This window comes from Pristiophorus japonicus, chromosome 1, assembly GCF_044704955.1.
Source record: "Pristiophorus japonicus isolate sPriJap1 chromosome 1, sPriJap1.hap1, whole genome shotgun sequence".
Lineage (NCBI taxonomy): Eukaryota > Metazoa > Chordata > Chondrichthyes > Pristiophoridae > Pristiophorus > Pristiophorus japonicus.
In genome coordinates, this window is record NC_091977.1 from 537,184,077 (window position 1) to 537,204,995 (window position 20,919).

Consider the following 20,919-nt stretch of genomic DNA (forward strand, 5'->3'; position numbering starts at 1 on the left):
CCCCGCTCACGTCCCTCTACAATCTCTCGCCGCTCCTTCGCCCCGACCTCGCCGCTCCTGCTCTACCTGCCCACGCTCCAATCACCGACCTGGACCTTGATGACGTCACTCTTCGCTGCCGTCGCCCTCCTGCACCAGCTCGCGCTGTACCTTGCCGTGGTACACCGCCACGCTGCCCATGGCCGCCGCTCACCGCTCCTTTTATGGCCCCGACCTGCCGCTGATGTTCCCTCGCAGGTTGGGGCCGCCACATGTCCAGGGGCCGCATGCCGCTCCATTTATGGCCCCGACCATATAGCGCCTTTAATGTCCCACAGGAGTATTATGAATTTTAAAAATTTGACACCAAGCCGCATAAGTAGAAATTAGGGCAGCTGACCAAAAGCTGGGTCAAAGAGGTCGGTTTTAAGGAGCATCTTGAAGGAGGAGAGAGAGGTAGAGAGGCGGAGAGGTTTAGGGAGGGAGTTCCAGAGCTTGGAGTTCCAGAGCTTGGAGTTCCAGAGCTTGGAGTTCCAGAGCTTGGAGTTCCAGAGCTTGGAGTTCCAGAGCTTGGGGCCCAGGCAACAGAAGGCACGGCCACCGATGGTGGAGCGATTATAATCAGGGAGGGTAGAATTAGAGGAGCGCAGACATCGTGGGGATTGTGAGGCTGGAGAGGATTACAGAACTAGGGAGGGTAGAAGCGTATGGTGATGGGGTGAGATGAAGAAAGACGGGAGGAGGTTGAGAGGAGCGTAAACGCCAGCATGGACTGGTTTGGCCGAATGACCTGTTTCTGTGTCGTATATCCTCTGTAGGTAAACACAGCAACTGCAAACTTGAGCACTTCTGCAGATTTTCTGTTGCGGTTACAAGAAAGCAGTGGGTGTCTGGGCGAGGGGAGGGGGGGAGAATCTTCAGAAAGGCAGGGGTATCACCGACAAATGCCATTTCTGAGTCGATAGCAACTCCCGTTTGTTCCGCTGTGTGCGCGCGCGACCTGCACAGTCATTGTGTTTGTACATCTCATCATCACAGGCAGTCCCTCGGGATCGAGGAAGACTTGCTTCCACTCTAAAAGTGAGTTCTCAGGTGGCTGAACAGTCCAATACGGGAATTACAGTCTCTGTCACAGGTGGGACAGACAGTGGTTGGAGGAAAGGGTGGGTGGGGAGTCTGGTTTGCCGCACGCTCCTTCCGCTGCCTGCGCTTGGTTTCTGCATGCTCTCGGCGACGAGACTCGAGGTGCTCAGCGCCCTCCCGGATGCACTTCCTCCACTTGGGGCGGTCTTTGGCCCAGGGATTCCCAGGTGTTGGTGGGGATGTTGCATTTTATCAGGGAGGCTTTGAGGGTGTCCTTGAAACGTTTCCTCTGCCCACCTGGAGCTCGCTTGCCGTGTAGGAGTTCCGAGTAGAGCGCTTGCTTTGGGAGTCTCGTGTTTGGCATGCAGATAATGTGACCCGCCCAGCGGAGCTGGTCGAGTGTGGTCAGTGCTTCGATGCTGGGGATGTTTGTACATCTACAAGGGCGTTCTCCCCGGTGCCTGTGGATCTCCCCTCCGACGGTGCATTATCTCCGGGACCCCGGGAGCTGTGGGAAGAGGCTGCAAGAAGCTGAGAGATTCCCAATTTTCATCTCATTAACAAAAACGCCAGAGCTGATTACAATTTAATTATGCCGTGCACCAACGGAAACCACAGGCCAGAGAATTTAATTGCCAACTTTAACGCACACTGGAGTACATTGAATTATGGGATGATGGCAGCGTGTAATAATTTAGATGATACGCTGTGTAACTTCAAAGTTAAATCTCTTTATTAAGATCAGTGTGTACCAGAAGCAGCCTACAAATCGTCTGCGGGCTCCCGCTGCAGTTTCTAGTTATAAATAAGAATGCTAATGTGCTTTCATGGCCATCCTGCTCCACAACCTGAACTTTTATGAATGCTTTTGTAGTGGAGAATTCATGCAGGGCTAATAGGTTGCACTTAGCTGGACAATGTCTACTCTGAGTTCCCCAGTCACGGGCCCCACACTCTCCTGCTTTCAAGTGTGCCTCTGATAATTGCCGCTGCAATTGCTATTTTTAATTTATTGTGTTCGCTGTGGTCCGTGAGCAAGCCGAGCTTTCAGCGTTCCTCCAACTCCGGCCTCTCGCACGTTCCCCCACCATCGGTGGCCGTGCCTTCAGTCGGCTCGGTCCCAAGCTCTGGAATTCCCTCCCGAAACCCCTCCGCCTCGCTACCTCTCTTCCCTCTGTCTGTCTCTCTCTCTCTCTCCTGCTGTCCCCCTCTCTCTATCTCTCTTTGTTCCCCCCCCCCCCCCCGCCCCTCGGTCTCACCCTCCCCATCTCTCGGTCCGCAGCCCCCCCCCACCCCCCCTCTGCCTCACCCTCTCCCTCCCCCCCCTCTGCCTCACCCTCTTCTCCCCCCCCCTCTGCCTCGCCCTCTTCCCCCCCCTCTGCCTCACCCTCTTCCCCCCCCCTCTGCCTCACCCTCTTTCCCCCCCCCTCTGCCTCACCCTCTTCCCCCCCCCCTGCCTCACCCTCTTCCCCCCCCCTCTGCCTCACCCTCTTCCCCCCTCCCCCCCTCTGCCTCACCCTCTTCCCCCCCCCTCTGCTTCACCCTCTTCCCTCCCCCCGCTCTGCCTCACCCTCTTCCCCCCCCCCTCTGCCTCACCCTCTTCCCCCCCCCCCTCTGCCTCACCCTCTTCCCCCCCCCCTCTGCCTCACCCTCTTCCCCCCCCCTCTGCCTCACCCTCTTTCCCCCCCCCTCTGCCTCACCCTCTTCCCCCCCCCCCTCTGCCTCACCCTCTTCCCCCCCCCCCTCTGCCTCACCCTCTCCCCCCCCCCTCTGCCTCACCCTCTTTCCCCCCCCCCCTCTGCCTCACCCTCTTTCCCCCCCCCCCTCTGCCTCACCCTCTTCCCCCCCCCCTCTGCCTCACCCTCTTCCCCCCCCCCTCTGCCTCACCCTCTCCCCCCCCCCTCTGCCTCACCCTCTTCCCCCCTCCCCCCCTCTGCCTCACCCTCTTCCCTCCCCCCCCCTCTGCCTCACCCTCTTCCCCCCCCCCCCTGCCTCACCCTCTTCCCCCCCCCCCTCTGCCTCACCCTCTTCCCCCCCCCCCTCTGCCTCACCCTCTTCCCTCCCCCCCCTCTGCTTCACCCTCTTCCCTCCCCCCCCTCTGCCTCACCCTCTTCCCCCCCCCCCCTCTGCCTCACCCTCTTCCCCCCCCCCCCTCTGCCTCACCCTCTTCCCCCCCCCCTCTGCCTCACCCTCTTCCCCCCTCCCCCCCTCTGCCTCACCCTCTCCCTCCCCCCCCTCTGCCTCACCCTCTTCCCCCCCCCCCCCCCCTCTGCCTCACCCTCTCCCTCCCCCCCCCTCTGCCTCACCCTCTTCCCCCCCCCGTCCCTCTTCGTCACCCTCTTTCCCCCCCCCCCCCCCCCCTCTGCCTCACCCTTCCTCTCTGTCTATCCCCTCCTGATGGTGTGTGTCTTGCTCTCTGTCTCTCTCTCTCCCTCTCTCTGTCTGTCCTCGCTCTCTCTTTTTCTCGCTCTCTTTTTCTTTCTCTCTCTTTTTCTCTCTCTCTTTTTCTCTCGCTCTCTGTCTTGCGCTCTCTCTGTCTCTGTGTCCTACATAAGGACAAGAACTGCGAAGTTGGGGCCTTCCTGAAAACTATGTTTAAGCTAGGATTTATTTTTGTATTAGCATTTGACCATAAATTCTGGGAGCAGTGAAGATGCACAACCTCATCAAGTGGCTCAACAGATTTTTGTCCCATGAATAATTGCCTTTATTTTTGATTTTAAGACAGCCTCAGGTTGAAACCTGCATTGCAGTATGGGTAACATTTTGAATTTCATGTCTGATATTATGTGCTTTGTTTCTAGAATTCACTCACTGTACTGCCAGCACATTTTGCATAATACGTGACCTAAATTGAGCAACGCTGTGTTCCCTTTTCCTATAAAATCGAGATAAATAATGTTTACAGTGAGGCCCTCCGATGTCATTTCCTCTGAACTCTCACTCGGTGTTGAGACAGTCTTGTTGTTTAATTTCCAATATTGTAGCTTTTATAACACTCCTCAAACCGCTGGAGATATATCACCAACGATGTCTCCGCAAGATCCTGCACATCTCCTGGGAGGACAGACGCATCAATATCAGCGTCCTCATCCAGGCCAACATCCCCAGCATTGAAGCACTGACCACACTCGATCAGCTTCGCTGGGAAGGCCACATAGTTCGCATGCCAGATACGAGGCTCCCTAAGCAAAATGCTTTATGCCGAGCTCCTTCGTGGTAAACGAACCAAAGGTGGGCAGCGGAAACGTTACAAGGACACCCTCAAAGCCTCCCTGGTAAAGTGTGACATCACCACTGACACCTGGGAGACCCTGGCCGAAGACCGCCCGAGGTGGAGGAAGTGCATCCGGGAGGGCGCTGAGCTCTTCGAGTCTCAACGCAAACAGCGTGAAGAGGTCAGGCGCAGGCAACGGAAGGAGCGCGCGGCAAACCAGCCCCACCCACCCCTTCCCCCGACGAATATCTGTCCCACCTGTGACAGGGTCTGTGGCTCTCATTGGACTGTTCAGCCACCAGAGAACTCACTTTGAGAGTGGAAACAAGTCTTCCTCGATTCCGAAACACTGCCTATGATGATGTTCCAATTCTCTACCTCTTGCGCATCCCCATTTCCATCGCTCCACCATCGGTGGCCGTGCCTTCAGCTGTCTGGGCCCCAAGCTCTGGAAGTCCCTCCCTAAACCTATCCGCTTCTCTCTCTCTCTCTCCTTTTAAGACGCTCCTCAAAACCTACCTCCTTGACCAAGCAACTGTCCTAATGTCTCCTTATGTGGCTCGGTGTCAAATTTTGTCTTGACAACGCTCCTGTGCAGTGCTGACTGACGTTTAAAGGCAAGTTGTTTGGTAGTGACTGTAGAACTCCGCAACCGTGGCTCAGTGGGTAGCACTCTCGCCTCGGGAGTCAGAAGGTCACGGGTTCGAGTCCCACTCCAGAGACTTCACAAAAGACACTCCAGTGCCATACTGAGGGAGTGCTGCACTGTTGGAGGTGCCGTCTGCTCTCTCAGGTGGACGTAAAAGATCCCATGGCACTATTTCGAAGAAGAGCAGAGGAATTAATCCCCGGTGTCCTGGGGTCAATATTTATCCCGTTATCAACATCACAAAAAAACAGATCATCTGGTCATTATCACATTGCTGTTTGTGGGAGCTTGCTGTGTGCAAATTGGCTGCCGCATTTCCCACATTACAACAGTGACTACTCTCCAAAAGGTACTTCATTGGCTGTAAAGCGCTTTGAGACGTCCGCTGGTTGTGAAAGGCGCTATATAAATGCAAGTCTTTCTGATTCTCTGATACCGGTTATGTCCTGGGGCCAATATTTATCTCTTGTATCAACATGACAAAAAATTATTATCTGGTCATTTTCGTTGCTGTCTGTGGGAGCTTGCTGTGCACAAATTGGCTGCCACACCCAAAAAGTACTTCATTGGCTGTAAAGGGCTTTGGGACGTCCGGTGGTCGTGAAAGGCGCTATATAAATGCAAGTTTTTTCTTTAAGCAATATATTGTCATTGAACATTTGAGTTTTTCATGAGATCATTGTCCCAACAACTTGGCGGAGAATGGACCATGAACTGGACGAGTCTCTGGTTTGATCCTCGACACAGAGAGCAGACTCACTCGGCTGGGAATCGGTGGGTGTTGCTTCAATCGGTCACCAATTGCTGGTGTAGGGGGTGGAGAAACAATCAGACCAAGGTTCCTGCTCTTGACACCTCTTTGCGACTCTTTGAGAGGCGAGTAGGTGGATGTTGTTTGATGACTGGTTCCGCTTTGACTTTGATCGTGCCACGGTTGAAGGCTTGAGAGCAAGTGATTGATGGTCGAGGCCTGTGCATTCAGGTTGGCCATTTGGGCGAGGCATTGTCTGTCAGCTGGCCAGGAATCTTTTGGTGGGACAAAAGGGAGGAAAAGGGGAAGTTGTCAAGTTGTAAAAGTAAGGAGAGGCTTCCGACGACCGACACTAACCTAAAATCATCACCTTAGGCAGTCCCTTGGAGTCGAGGGTGCCTTGGTTCCACGCTAATATAAGTTCTCGGGTCTGATGAGACCACTGCGATATGTGCGCGCACTAGGTCCGTGCAGCAGAGCTGGTCTCCAGTCGTCCTGGTTAACCCTTGCCACTGGATAAAGGCCGAGCTCTGTCAAGCCCGTATGGTGGCTGGTGTGCAACGGTCACCCCACATGAAAAAAATCCACGCACAGGCATCTTCCATCCTTCAACATGTAGTTCGGGACCTGGAATATTAGGTCCTTCATTCAAACACCTGGGAACTCGTGTGGAAGCAAGTCATCCTCCCTTCGATGGACCACCTATGATGATGATGATGATGATGGCTGGCTAACAGAAAGCAGAGAGTCGGGATAAATGGGTCCTTTTCGGGTTGGAAATCGGTGGTTAGTGGTGTGCCACAGGGATCGGTGCTGGGACCACAACTGTTTACAATATACATAGATGACCTGGAAGAGGGGACAGAGTGTAGTGTAACAAAATTTGCAGATGACACAAAGATTAGTGGGAAAGCAGGTTGTGTAGAGGACACAGAGAGGCTGCAAAGATATTTAGATAGGTTAAGCGAATGGGCTAAGGTTTGGCAGATGGAATACAATGTCGGGAAATGTGAGGTCATCCACCTTGGGGGAAAAAAAACAGTAAAAGGGAATATTATTTGAATGGGGAGAAATTACAACATGCTGTGGTGCAGAGGGATCTGGGGGTCCTTGTGCATGAATCCCAAAAAGTTAGTTTTCAGGTGCAGCAGGTAATCAGGAAGGCGAATGGAATGTTGGCCTTTATTGCGAGAGGGATGGAGTACAAAAGCAGGGAGGTCCTGCTGCAACTGTACAGGGTATTGGTGAGGCCGCACCTGGAGTACTGCGTGCAGTTTTGGTCACCTTACTTAAGGAAGGATATACTAGCCTAGGAGGGGGTACAGAGACGATTCACTAGGCTGATTCCAGAGATGAGGGGGTTACCTTATATTGATAGATTGAGTAGACTGGGTCTTTAGTCGTTGGAGCTCAGAAGGATGAGGGGTGATCTTATAGAAACATTTAAAATAATGAAAGGGATAGACAAGATAGAGGCAGAGAGGTTGTTTCCACTGGTCGGGGAGACTAGAACTAGGGGGCACAGCCTCAAAATACGGGGGAGCCAATTTAAAACCGAGTTGAGAAGGAATTTCTTCTCCCAGAGGGTTGTGAATCTGTGGAATTCTCTGCCCAAGGAAGCAGTTGAGGCTAGCTCATTGAATGTATTCAAATCACAGATAGATTTTTAACCAATAAGGGAATTAAGGGTTACAGGGAGCGGGCGGGTAAGTGGAGCTGAGTCCAAGGCCAGATCAGCCATGATCTTGTTGAATGGCGGAGCAGGCTGTTCCTAATTCTTACGTTCTTATGAGACCAATACGGGAATTACAGTCTCTGTCAAAGGTGGGACAGACAGTGGTTGAAGGAAAGGGTGGGTGGGGAGTCTGGTTTGCCGCACGCTCCTTCCGCTGCCTGCGCTTGCTTTCTGCATGCTCTCGGCGACGAGCCTCGAGGTGCTCAGCGCCCTCCCAGATGCACTTCCTCCACTTAGGGCGTTCTTTGGCCAGGGACTCTCCAGTGTCGGTGGGGTTGTTGCATTTTATCAGAGAGGCTTTGAGGGTGTCCTTGAAACGTTTCCTCTGCCCACCTGGGGCTCGCTTGCCGTGAAGGAGTTCCAAGTAGAGTGCTTGCTTTGGGAGTCTTGTGTCGGGCATGCGGACAATGTGGCCCGCACAGTGGAGCTGATCGAGTGTGGTCAGTGCTTCGATGCTGGGAATGTTGGCCTGGTCGAGGACGCTAACGTTGGTGCATCTGTCCTCCCAGGGGATTTGCAGGATCCTGCGGAGACATCGTTGGTGATATTTCTCCAGCGACTTGAGGTGTCTACTGTACATGGTCCGTGTCTTTTGAATAACGGCAACCTGAGTGAACAAACGCAGTGTCTGGAACTCCTGAGCAGGCCACTTGCTGGCTTTGCAGTCGGACAAACCGCGCATTGGCGGGAACGTGAATAGTCCACGCGCCCAAACACAATGAAAACAAATGGCATGTTGGCCTTCATAGCAAGAGGATTTGAGTATAGGAGCAGGGAGGTCTTACTGCAGTTGTACAGGGCCTTGGTGAGGCTACACCTTGAGTATTGTGTTCAGTTTTGGTCTCCAATCTGAGGAAGGACATTCTTGCTATTGAGGGAGTGCAGCGAAGGTTCACCAGACTGATTCCTGGGATGGCAGGACTGACATATGAAGAAAGACTGGATCAACTAGGCTTATATTCACTGGAATTTAGAAGAATGAGAGGGGATCTCATAGAAACATATAAAATTATGACGGGACTGGACAGGTTCGACGCAGGTAGAATGATCCCAATGTTGGGGAAGTCTAGAACCAGGGGGTCACAGTCTAAGAATAAGGGGTAAACCATTTAGGACCGAGATGAGGAGAAATTTTTTCACGCAGACAGAGGTGAACCTGTGGAATTCTCTACCACAGAAAGTTGTTGAGTCCAGTTCATTGGATATATTCAAAAAGGAGTTAGATGTGGCCCTTATGGCTAAAGGGATCAGGGGGTATGGAGAGAAAGCAGGAAAGGGGTACTGAGGTGAATGATCAGCCATGATCTTATTGAATGGTGGTGCAGGCTCGAAGGGCCGAATGGCCTACTCCTGCACCTGTTTTCTATGTCCCTATGAAAGGGAGTATTGGTGACGGCTGGTGTTGACGGGGTCATATCCCAGCAGCATATATGTAGCGCCTTTTAATACAATAAAACGCTTCAAAGGAGCGATTATCAAACATAGTTTGACACCAAGCGACATAAGGAGACATAGAAACATAGAAATTTACAGCGCAGAAGGAGGTCATTCCGGCCCATCGTGTCTGCGTCGGTCGACAAAGAGCCGCACGGCCCTCGGTCAGCAGCCCTGAAGGTTACATATAAACCAATGAACAGTGAACAATGGCGGAAAGGTAAAGAGCACCCGGCCCAACCAGTCCGCCCCTCACAACTGCGACACCCCTTACACTGAAACATTCTACACTCCACCCCAACCGGAGCCATGTGATCTCCTGGGAGAGGCAAAAACCAGATCAAAACCCAGGCCAATTGGGGGGAGAAAAATCTGGGGAAATTACTCTCCGACCCATCCAGGTGATCGAAACTAGTCCAGGAGATCACCCTGGCCGTATTCGATTCCCTGCAGTACTTATCATCGTATCTGCGCCAGCCAACAAGAGGTTATCCAGTCTAATCCCACTTACCAGCTCTAGGTCCGTAACCCTGCAGGTTACTGCACTTCATGTGCCCATCCAACCATCCCTTAAATGTGGAGACATCAGGACAGGTGACCAAAAGCTTGGTCTGGGAGATACGACACCGTAAGGAGCGTCTAAAAGGAGGAGAGAGGCGGAGAGGTTGAGGGAGGGGATTCTAGAGCTTGGGGCCCAGGCAGCTGAAGGCACGGTCACCGATGGTGGAGCGATGGGAAGTCTTGATGTGCAAGAGGCCAGAATTGGCGGAGCACGGAGTCACAACCTTCAGAAGCCCCGGGAAGAGAGTTGGCACGGATTGTTTTAAAGTAAAATGCAGCATTTCAACACTTGGCCATCTCTCCGTGCACAGAGGTGTAAGGATCAACACTTTGTGTGATATCATTCCACCCAACCACCCTGTTGGCTGTGGAGGTCTCCCAGGGTCCCTGGGTTGTTTCCGACATGGGAAAGTGCGTTGCATTATTCATTCCTACGTTAAAGGTTAAGTTAACAAGGGGAATATCTCCATTTTAATCGGTGTTTGGGAAGAGCATCGTCTAATTGGTCACGTTCCGACTTGGCGTCGCTTTACAAGCGAGGCAGTCTGTGATCTGACGGATCGACAACCTTAAAACATAAGAAATAGGAGCAGGAGTCGGCCATTTGGTCCCTCGAGCCTGCTCCGCCATTCAATACGATCATGGCTGATCTGATCATGGACTCAGCTCCACTTCCCCGCCCGCTCCACATAACTCTTTACTCCCTTATCGCTCAAAAATCTGTCTATCTCCGCCTTAAATTGGGATTCTGCATGGGTCGATAGCAGGACTTTCATGGTGGATGCTGTAATACAGAAAGCGTATTGCATGTTATTTACAGCACAGAAACAGACCATTCGGCCTAACGTGTTTATGCTCCAACCTTGTGTCACCTCATCCTATCAACATTTCGAAAGATGGTACCTCCGACAGTGCGGCGCTCCCTCAGCACTGCCCCTCCAACAGTGCGGCGCTCCCTCAGCACTGCCCCCTCCGACAGTGCGGCGCTCCCTCAGCACTGCCCCCTCCGACAGTGCGGCGCTCCCTCAGCACTGCCCCTCCGACAGTGCGGCGCTCCCTCAGCACTGCCCCTCCGACAGTGCGGCGCTCCCTCAGCACTGCCCCTCCGACAGTGCGGCACTCCCTCAGCACTGCACTGGAGTCAGCCTAGATTTTCGTGCTCAAGTTCCTGGAGTGGGACTTGAACCCACGACCTTCTGACAATGTAAAAGCAGGTGTGTGGCCTGCATGGGGGCCTTGCAGATGACGGCACAGCTTGGCGGGCACATTGATGGGGACGTATCCTCAAGCAGTAGTATCATAGTGTGCTGGAACACAGAAGGGGGCCATTTGGCCCATCATGCCTGTTTCGCCTCTTTGTGAAAAAGCTTAACATTTTAAATAGTGAGAGATTGGGAAACGTTGGTGTTCAGAGGGACCTGTGTGTCCTTGTACACCAGTCACTGAAAGTTAACATGCAGGTACAGCAAGCAATTAAGAAAGTAAATGGTATGTTGGCCCTTATTACAAGAGGATTTGAGTATAAGAGTAAAGACGTCTTACTGTAATTATATAGGGCCCTGGTGAGACCACACCTGGAGTATTGTGCACAGTTCTCAGGAAGGATATACTTGCCATTGAGAGAGTGCTGATTCCTGGGATGGGGGGATTGTCCTATGAGGAGAGATTGAGTAGACAAGGCCTTTATTCTCTAGAGTTTAGAAGAATAAGAGGTGATCTCATTGAAACATACAACATTCTTACAGGGATTGACAGGGTAGATGCAGGGAGGATGTTTCCCCCGGGCTGGGGAGTCTAGAACCAGGGGTCACAGTCTCAGGATAAGGGGTCGGCCATTTAGGACTGAGATGAGGAGGAATTTCCTCACTCAGAGGGCGGTGAATCTTTGGAATTCTCTGCCCCAGAGGGCTGTGGATGCTCAGTCGTTGAGTGTATTCAAGACAGAGATCGATAGATATTTGGATATGGGGATAGTGCAGGAAAGTGGAGTTGAGGTTGAAGATCAGTCGTGATCTCATTGAATGGCGGAGCAGACTTGTGGGTCCGAATGGCCGACTCCTGCTCCTAATTCTTATTAACAAAGGAAGGTCTACCTGAAGAGTTTATGGTGCTGTCTGTTCGTCGACCTGTGTTCAGTGGCAGGATAGGAACAGGAGGAGTACGTGACATGGAGTGGCAGGATAGGAACAGGAGCAGGGCCATTCAGCCCCTCGAGTATTAAGGGAATCTAGGGCTATGGTGATCGGGCGGGAAAGTGGAGTTGAGGTCGATGATCAGTCATGATCTCATTGAATGGCGGAGCAGGCTCGAGGGGCCGAATGACCGACTCCTGCTCCTATTTCTTATGTTCTTATTTAGTCCCACTGCTCTTTGTGCAGGTACTGATTTGCTTTGAAGGTCCGTACGGAAACCTCGGGAACTAACAGTGTTGTGGTGTTCTGTTTTCCAGTGGGATTTGACGATTGCTATGGAAGCGTGGCGGTGCAGTATGAAACGAGCAACCCAAATTTCCGGGTCCAGCGCGACGGTGTGGTGTACGCGGCAGAAAGCTTTCACCTCCCCGGGAAGCAGTTGAAGTTTTTGGTAACGGCGCGTGGGACCCAGACCCAGGACCAGTGGCAGACTGTTGTCAAGCTAACAGCGAGGCACGAGGCTACCACCAAACACAATGGACAGAAGGTACTAGTGATGCGCTTGGCGATAACAATGTCCCATTCATGGACTCTCCCATTGTCTTTCAGGTTCAACTCCCCAACGTTACCCCTTGACGCTGTGCACCTCCAGTCCTTGCCCCCAAGCCCATCAGCCCCTCGAGCCTGTTCCACCATTCGATCAGCCCATGGTTCATGGGAACAGGAGGAGGCCATTCAGTCCCTCGAGCCTGTTCCACCATTCGATCAGCCCACGGCTCATAGGAACAGGAGGAGGCCATTCAGCCCCTCGAGCCTGATTCTTATCAGTTCATGGTTCATAGGAACAGGAGGAGGCCATTCAGCCCCTCGAGCCTGTACCTCCATTCGATCAGCCCATGGTTCATGGGAACAGGAGGAGGCCATTCAGTCCCTCGAGCCTGTACCTCCATTCGATCAGCCCACGGCTCATAGCAACAGGAGGAGGCCATTCAGCCTCTCGAGCCTGATTCTTATTAGCCCATGGATCATGGGAACAGGAGGGGGCCATTCAGCCCCTCGAGCCTGTACCTCCATTCGATCAACCCAGGGCTCATAGCAACAGGAGGAGGCCATTCAGCCCCTCGAGCCTGATTCTTATTAACCCATGGATCATGGGAACAGGAGGGGGCCATTCAGCCCCTTGAGCCTGATTCTTATTAGCCCATGGTTCATAGGAACAGGAGGAGGCCATTCAGCCCCTCGAGCCTGTTCCGCCATTCCATCAGCCCATAGCTGATCTGTATCTTAACTCAATCTACCCATCTTGCCTCCTTTTGTACCCTTGTCTATCAAAATGTTTTTTTATCAACCTCCGAGAGTAATTCGGGATGGACAATAAATGCTAGCCTTGCCAGCGACGCCAACATCCTGTGAATGAATTTTTTTAAATGATTAATTGAGCCCCAGCATGTGCTGCCTTTTTGTGGGAGAGTTCCACACTGCTACCATATTTTGCGTGAAGAAATTTTAACTTTTTTCTCCTCAATGGCATGGCTCTGATTTTAAGATTATGTCCCTTCATCCTAGACTTTCCCACCAGCATAAAATATTTCTCTCTCTCTGTACCTACCCTGTCAGTTCCTTTCAAAATCCTAAAAACCTCAAATCAAATCAGCCCTTAAACCCCTATATCCCAAGGGATCTGTACCTCCGCTCTGTTAACCCGCCTTTCCACCCCAGCCCTTGATGACCTTTAACGCAAGAAAAACCCAGCGATCCTAGTCATGTTCCACCTCGAGTGCGACAACCCATTTTTGGGTTTGGAGATGATTCATGATGGATCTTGTATCAAGCAAAGCAACTGGAACTTTTTGTAATAAAAAGGGAAAATGCTGGAAATTACTCAGCGGGGTCAGGCAGCATCTGTGGAGAGAGAAACAGAGTTAACGATTCGGGTCGGTGACCTGTTGTCAGGACTGGAAGAGGTTTGAGATTTATCAAGTCTCTTTTCTCTTGGGGGGAAAAGAAGGCTTTGGGATGGGAGGGGGACCGAACAGAGGTCTTGAAAATGATTAAATGTTTTGATCGCGTGGATACAGAGAGAATATTTCCATTTGTGGGGAAGGGCATAACTAGAGGCCATCAATATAAGGTAGTCACCCAGAAATCCAATTGGGAATTCAGAAGAAACTTCTTTACCCAGAGAGCGGTGAGAATGTGGAACTCGCTGCCACAGGGAGGGGTTGAGGCGAATAATATCGATGCATTTAAGGGGAGACTGGACAAGCATATGAGGGAGAAGGGAATAGAGGGTTATGCTGATAGATTTAGATGGGGAAAGATGGGAGGAGGCTCAAGTGGAGCATAAATGCCGGCATGGACTGGTTGGGCCAAATGGCCTGTTTCTGTGCTGTATGTCATCGTGGTCCTCCATATTTCATTACTGGTCCCATTGCCACTGCCTTTGCCTCGCACCATCATCGCTTTTGTGTCTCTAATCTCTCCTGCCTTCCACCCTATCACTGACCCTCCATTTCCCCACCTCTGCACTTCCTTAAATAACCTCTTAACTTCTTCCAGTACTGATGAAAGTTCACCGACCTGAAACGTTAACTCTGTTTCTTTCGCCACAGTTACAGCCCGACTTTCTCTTGACACGCTCCTCAAAACCTACATCTTTGACCAAGCGTGTGGTCACCTGTCCCTAATATCTCCTTGCGTGTCTCGGTGTCGAATGTTGTTTGATAACGCTCCTGTGAAGCGTTAATGTTAATGGCGCTAGGTAGATGCAAATTTTCGCTGAGTGTTTCCGACATTTTCTGTTAGTTTTAGATTGCCAGTATCTGCAGAAGCTTGCTTTTAGTTTCGGTGATTTTTAAAAATTATTTCTGGTTGATTGTTATGACTAGAAACTTGTTCCATAACCTTTGTGATATTTATGCCATCATTATCATAGGCAGTCCCTCGGAATCGAGACTTGCTTCCACTCTAAAAGTGAGTTCTCAGGTGGCTGAACAGTCCAATACGGGAATTACAGTCCCTGTCACAGGTGGGACAGACAGTGGTTGAGGGAAAGGGTGGGTGGGGAGTCTGGTTTGCCGCACGCTCCTTCCGCTACCTGTGCTTGATTTCTGCATGCTCTCGGCGACGAGACTCGAGGTGCTCAGCTCCCTCTCGGATGCTCTTCCTCCACTTAGGGCGGTCTTTGGCCAGCGACTCCCAGTTGGTGGGGACTGCAAAGAAAGATTGGCCAGGAACGCAGTACATGAGCAATGGCAGGCCTTCAAGGCGGAGATGGTTTGGGTACAAACCAAATGTCTTCCCATGGAGAGGAAAGATGGGCCATCCAACGCTAGAGTGAAGCACTGTGGGATGTTTTACTACGTTAAAGGCGCTATATAAATACAAGTTGTTGTTGTTCTGATGATGGAAGGGGGCGTCACCTTGAAATTCGAGCCAGGCCGTTCAGGGGTGATGTCAGCCAGCATTTCTTCACACAAAGGGCATGCCAGACACGAAACTCCCAAAGCAAACGCCTGACTCTGAACTCCTTCACGGCAAGCGAGCCAAAAGTTGGGCAGAGGAAACGTTTCAAGGACACCCTCGAAGCCTCCCTGATAAAGTGCAACATCCCCACCGACACCTGGGAGTCCCTGGCCAAAGACCGCCCTAAGTGGAGGAAGTGCATCCGGGAGGGGGCTGAGCACCTCGAGTCTCGTCGCCGAGGGCATGCAGAAAGCAAGCGCAGGCAGCGGAAGGAGCGTGCGGCAAACCAGTCCCACCCACCCTTTCCTTTAGCCACTGTCTGTCCCACCTGTGACAGGGACTGTGGCTCTCGTATTGGACTGTTCAGCCACCTAAGGACCCATTTTTAGAGTGGAAGCAAGTCTTCCTCGATTCCGAGGGACTGCCTATGATGATGATAAGCATTGCTGGTTAAGGAGGAGATTAATGCAATAGTTAGGAAGGACATTAGCTTGGATGATGTGCAATCTATATGGGTAGAGCTGCAGAACACCAAAGGGCAAAAAATGTTAGTGGGAGTTGTGTACAGACCTCCAAACAGTAGTAGTGATGTTGGGGAGGGCATCAAACAGGAAATTAGGGGTGCATGCAATAAAGGTGCAGCAGTTATAATTGGTGACTTTAATATGCACATAGATTGGACTATCCAAACTGGAAGCAATACGGTGGAGGAGGATTTCCTGGAGTGCATAAGGGATGGTTTTCTCGACCAATATGTCGAGGAACCAACTAGCGGGGAGACCATCTTAGACTGGGTGTTATGTAATGAGAGAGGATTAATTAGCAATCTCGTTCCCTTGGGGAAGAGTGACCATAATATGGTGGAATTCTGCATTAGGATGGAGAATGAAACAGTTAATTCAGAGACCATGGTCCAGAACTTAAAGAAGGGTAACTTTGAAGGTATGAGGCGTGAATTGGCTAGGATAGATTGGCGAATGATACTTAAGGGGTTGACTGTGGATGGGCAATGGCAGACATTTAGAGACCGCATGGATGAAATACAACAATTGTACATTCCTGTCTGCCGTAAAAATAAAAAAGGGAAGGTGGCTCAACCGTGGCTATCTAGGGAAATCAGGGATAGTATTAAAGCCAAGGAAGTGGCATACAAATTGGCCAGAAATGGCAGCGAACCCGGGGACTGGGAGAAATTTAGAACTCAGCAGAGGAGGACAAAGGGTTTGATTAGGGCAGGGAAAATGGAGTACGAGAAGAAGCTTGCAGGGAACATTAAGGCGGATTGCAAAAGTTTCTATAGATATGTAAAGAGAAAAAGGTTAGTAAAGACAAACGTAGGTCCCCTGCAGTCCGAATCAGGGGCAGTCATAACGGGGAACAAAGAAATGGTCGACCAATTGAACAAGTACTTTGGTTCGGTATTCACTAAGGAGGACACAGACAACCTTCCGGATATAAAAGGGGTCAGAGGGTCTAGTAAGGAGGAGGAACTGAGGGAAATCCTTATTAGTCGGGAAATTGTGTTGGGGAAATTGATGGGATTGAAGGCCGATAAATCCCCAGGGCCTGATGGACTGCATCCCAGTGTACTTAAGGAGGTGGCCTTGGAAATAGCGGATGCATTGACAGTCATTTTCCAACATTCCATTGACTCTGGATCAGTTCCAATGGAGTGGAGGGTAGCCAATGTAACCCCATTTTTTAAAAAAGGAGGGAGAGAGAAGACAGGGAATTATAGACCGGTCAGCCTGACATCGGTAGTGGGTAAAATGATGGAATCAATTATTAAGGATGTCATAGCAGCGCATTTTGAAAGAGGTGACATGATAGGTCCAAGTCAGCATGGATTTGTGAAAGGGAAATCATGCTTGACAAATCTTCTGGAATTTTTTGAGGATGTTTCCAGTAGAGTGGACAAGGGAGAACCAGTTGATGTGGTATATTTGGACTTTCAGAAGGCTTTCGACAAGGTCCCATACAAGAGATTAATGTGCAAAGTTAAAGCACATGGGATTGGGGGTAGTGTGCTGACATGGATTGAGAACTGATTGTCAGACAGGAAGCAAAAATGGGTACTTTTCAGAATGGCAGGCAGTGACTAGTGGGGTACCGCAAGGTTCTGTGCTGGGGCCTCAGCTGTTTACACTGTACATTAATGATTTAGACGAGGGGATTAAATGTAGTATCTCCAAATTTGCGGATGATACTAAGTTGGGTGGCAGTGTGAGCTGCGAGGAGGATGCTATGAGGCTGCAGAGTGACTTGGATAGGTTAGGTGAGTGGGCAAATGCATGGCAGATGAAGTATAATGTGGATAAATGTGAGGTTATCCACTTTGGTGGTAAAAACAGAGAGACAGACTATTATCTGAAGGGTGACAGATTAGGAAAAGGAGAGGTGCAACGAGACCTGGGTGTCATGGTACATCAGTCATTGAAGGTTGGCATGCAGATACAGCAGGCGGTTAAGAAAGCAAATGGCATGTTGGCCTTCATAGCGAGGGGATTTGAGTACAGAGGCAGGGAGGTGTTGCTACAGTTGTACAGGGCCTTGGTGAGGCCACATCTGGAGTATTGTGTACAGTTTTGGTCTCCTAACTTGAGGAAAGACATTCTTGCTATTGAGGGAGTGCAGCGAAGGTTCACCAGACTGATTTCCGGGATGGTGGGACTGACCTATCAAGAAAGACTAGATCAACTGGGCTTGTATTCACTGGAGTTCAGAAGAATGAGAGGGGACCTCATAGGAACGTTTAAAATTCTGACGGGTTTAGACAGGTTGGATGCAGGAAGAATGTTCCTGATGTTGGGGAAGTCCAGAACCAGGGGTCACAGTCTAAGGATAAGGGGTAAGCCATTTAGGACCGAGATGAGGAGAAACTTCTTCAGCCAGAGAGTGGCGAACCTGTGGAATTCTCTACCACAGAAAGTTGTTGAGGCCAATTCACTAAATATATTCAAAAGGGAGTTAGATGTAGTCCTTACTACTCGGGGGATCAAGGGGTATGGCGAGAAAGCAAGAATGGGGTACTGAAGTTGCATGTTCAGCCATGAACTCATTGAATGGCGGTGCAGGCTAGAAGGGCCGAATGGCCTACTCCTGCACCTATTTTTCTATGTTCTATGTTTCTATGATGACACAAAGGACATATCTGGAACACTCTTCCCCCAAAAAGCTGTTGAGGCTGGGGGGGGGGGAATCAATTGAAAATGTCAAAATTGAGATTGATAGATTTTTGCTGGGTAAGGGTATTAAGGGTTACAGAACCAAGGCGGGCAGATGGAGTTGGGATACAGCTCAGCCACGATCGTATTGAATGGCGGAGCAGGCTCGAGGGGCCGAATGGCCGACTCCTGCTCCTATTTCTTACGTTCTGCCTGACAAAGTAAATCGAGATGACAGTAAAACCGACAAAGGAGGTTTAATGGAAATATCAGGCACAGAATACAATCAAAAACCAGGTGGAATACAGAGAGGGCAGGGGGAATTGACAAAGGATACAAGAAGGGCAAAGAGAGAGTACAAGAAAAGATTGGTGGGTAACTAAAAGGGAACATAAATGGTGGGGCCGATTGGGGACATAAATCGGAAATCTTTCGTGAAGGCAATGGCAATGACTGAACGAATACTTTGCATCTGTATTGACCAAAGAAATGGATGAAGTTAATGTCAGAATAGAGAATGGGATAGCAGAGACACTGGTTTGGAAAAAAAATAGATAGAAATAGGGAGCTAAATAAAGTAAGTCTTGCATTTCTATAGCGCCTTTCATGACCACCGGACGTTCCAAAGCGCTTTCCAGCCAATGAAGTGCTTTTTGGAGTGTAGTCACTCTTGTAATGTGGGAAACGCGGCAGGTAATTTGCGCACAGCAAGCTCCCACAAACAGCAATGTGATAATGACCAGGTAATCTGTGTTTTTTTTTAATGTTGATTGAGGGATAAATATTGGCCAGAACACCGGGGATAACTCCCCTGCGCTTCTTCGCAGTAGTGCCGCGGGATCCTTTGCGTTCATCGGAGAGGGCAGACGTCGTTTAACGTCTCATTTGAATGACGATTGGCATCACTCAAAGTTAACAAGTGCGGAAACGATGCATCCTAGCCTGCTGAGGGCAAAAGGACATAGACAGGCTAAGTGAGTGGGCAAAAAATTGGCAGATGGAGTATACTGTCGGAAAGTGTGAGGTCTTGCACTTTGGCAGAAAAAAATCAAAGAGCAAGTTATTATTTAAATGGAGAAAGATTGCAAAGTGCTGCAGTATAGCAGGACCTGGGGGTACTTGTACATGAAACACAAAAGGATAGTATGCAGGTACAGCAAGTGATCAGGAAGGCCAATGGAATCTTGGCCTTTATTGCAAAGGGGATGGAGTATAAAAGCAGGGAAGTCTTGCTACAGTTATACAGGGTATTGGTGAGGCCACACCTGGAATACTGCGTGCAGTTTTGGTTTCCATATTTATGAAAGGATATACTTGCTTTGGAGGCAGTTCAGAGAAGGTTCACTGGTTTGATTCCAGAGATGAGGGGGTTGACTTATGAGGAAAGGTTGAGGAGGTTGGGCCTCTACTCTTTGGAATTCAGAAGAATGAGAGGTGATCTTATCGAAACGTATAAGATTATGAAGGGGCTTGCCAAGGTGGATGCAGAGAGGATGTTTCCCCTGATGGGGGAGACTTGAACTAGAGGGCACGATCTTAGAATAAGGGGCCGCCCATTTAAAATAGGGATGAGGAGAAATTTCTTTCTCAGAGGGTTGTATACCTGGAATTCACTGCATCAGAGAGCTGTGGAAGCTGGGACATTGAATATATTTAAGACAGAAATAGACAGTTTCTTAACTGATAAGGGGTTATGGGGAGCGGGCAGGGAAGTGGAGCTAAGTCCATGATCAGATCAGCCATGATCGTATTAACTGGCGGAGCAGGCTCGAGGGGCCGTATGGCCTATTCCTGCTCCTATTTCTTATGTTCGTAAAACAGGGGCTCTGACCGCCATCTTTTAACTCTCCTCGGATATGTAAGTGGCGACAGAGGACGATAGGACTGAAAATGTCATACCCCTATTCGTAAAATGTGAGAGGAATTAACCTGGTAGCTACAGGCCAATCAGTCTCAGGGAAAACTACTAGAGGCCCATTGTCAAGGACAAAATTAATTCTCATTTGGAGAAGCATGGGTTAATAAAGAGGCAGCCAGCGTGGATAGAGGTGTTCAAAATTATGAGGGCTCTTGTTGGAGCAAGCAGACAGAATCTATTTCCTCTGGCAAGTGGGTCGATAACCAGAGGGCAGAGATTTAAAGCAATTGGCACAAGAACTAAAAGGAGAAATTTCTTCAGGTGTTGTGATCTGAAACGCACTACCTGAAAGGGTGATGGAATCATATTCCATAGGAACTTACAAGAGGCATTTGGGCATGTACTTGCAGAACTGAGGCTGAGGGGAGACCTCTTTGAGGGGCCTAGATAGAATGGATAGGAAGGACCTATTTCATAAGAACATAAGAATTAGGAACAGGAGTAGGACATCTCGCCCCTCAAGCCTGCTCCGCCATTCAATAAGATCATGGCTGATCTGGCCGTGGACTCAGCTCCACTTACCCGCCCGCTCCCCGTAACCCTTAATTCCCTTATTGGTTAAAAATCTATCTATCTGTGACTTGAATACATTCAATGAGCTAGCCTCAACTGCTTCCTTGGGCAGAGAATTCCCCAGATTCACAACCCTCTGGGAGAAGAAATTCCTTCTCAACTCGGTTTTAAATTGGCTCCCCCGTATTTTAAGGCTGTGCCCCCTAGTTCTAGTCTCCCCAACCAGTGGAAACAACCTCTCCGCCTCTATCTTGTCTATCCCTTTCATTATTTTAAATGTTTCTATAAGATCACCCCTCATCCTTCTGAACTCCAACG

The 20,919-nt window shown here is 50.2% G+C and overlaps 1 protein-coding gene across 1 annotated transcript in view; it reads left to right on the forward strand.

Annotated features, from left to right (window-relative positions):
- cdh2 (cadherin 2, type 1, N-cadherin (neuronal)) overlaps positions 1 to 20,919 on the forward strand; it is a 312,706-nt gene that overhangs the window by 186,875 nt on the left and 104,912 nt on the right. The window contains exon 4 of the mRNA XM_070888845.1: positions 11,859 to 12,088. Within this exon, the coding sequence (XP_070744946.1) occupies positions 11,859 to 12,088 (230 nt within the window). The remainder of the gene's footprint in view (positions 1 to 11,858; positions 12,089 to 20,919) is intronic.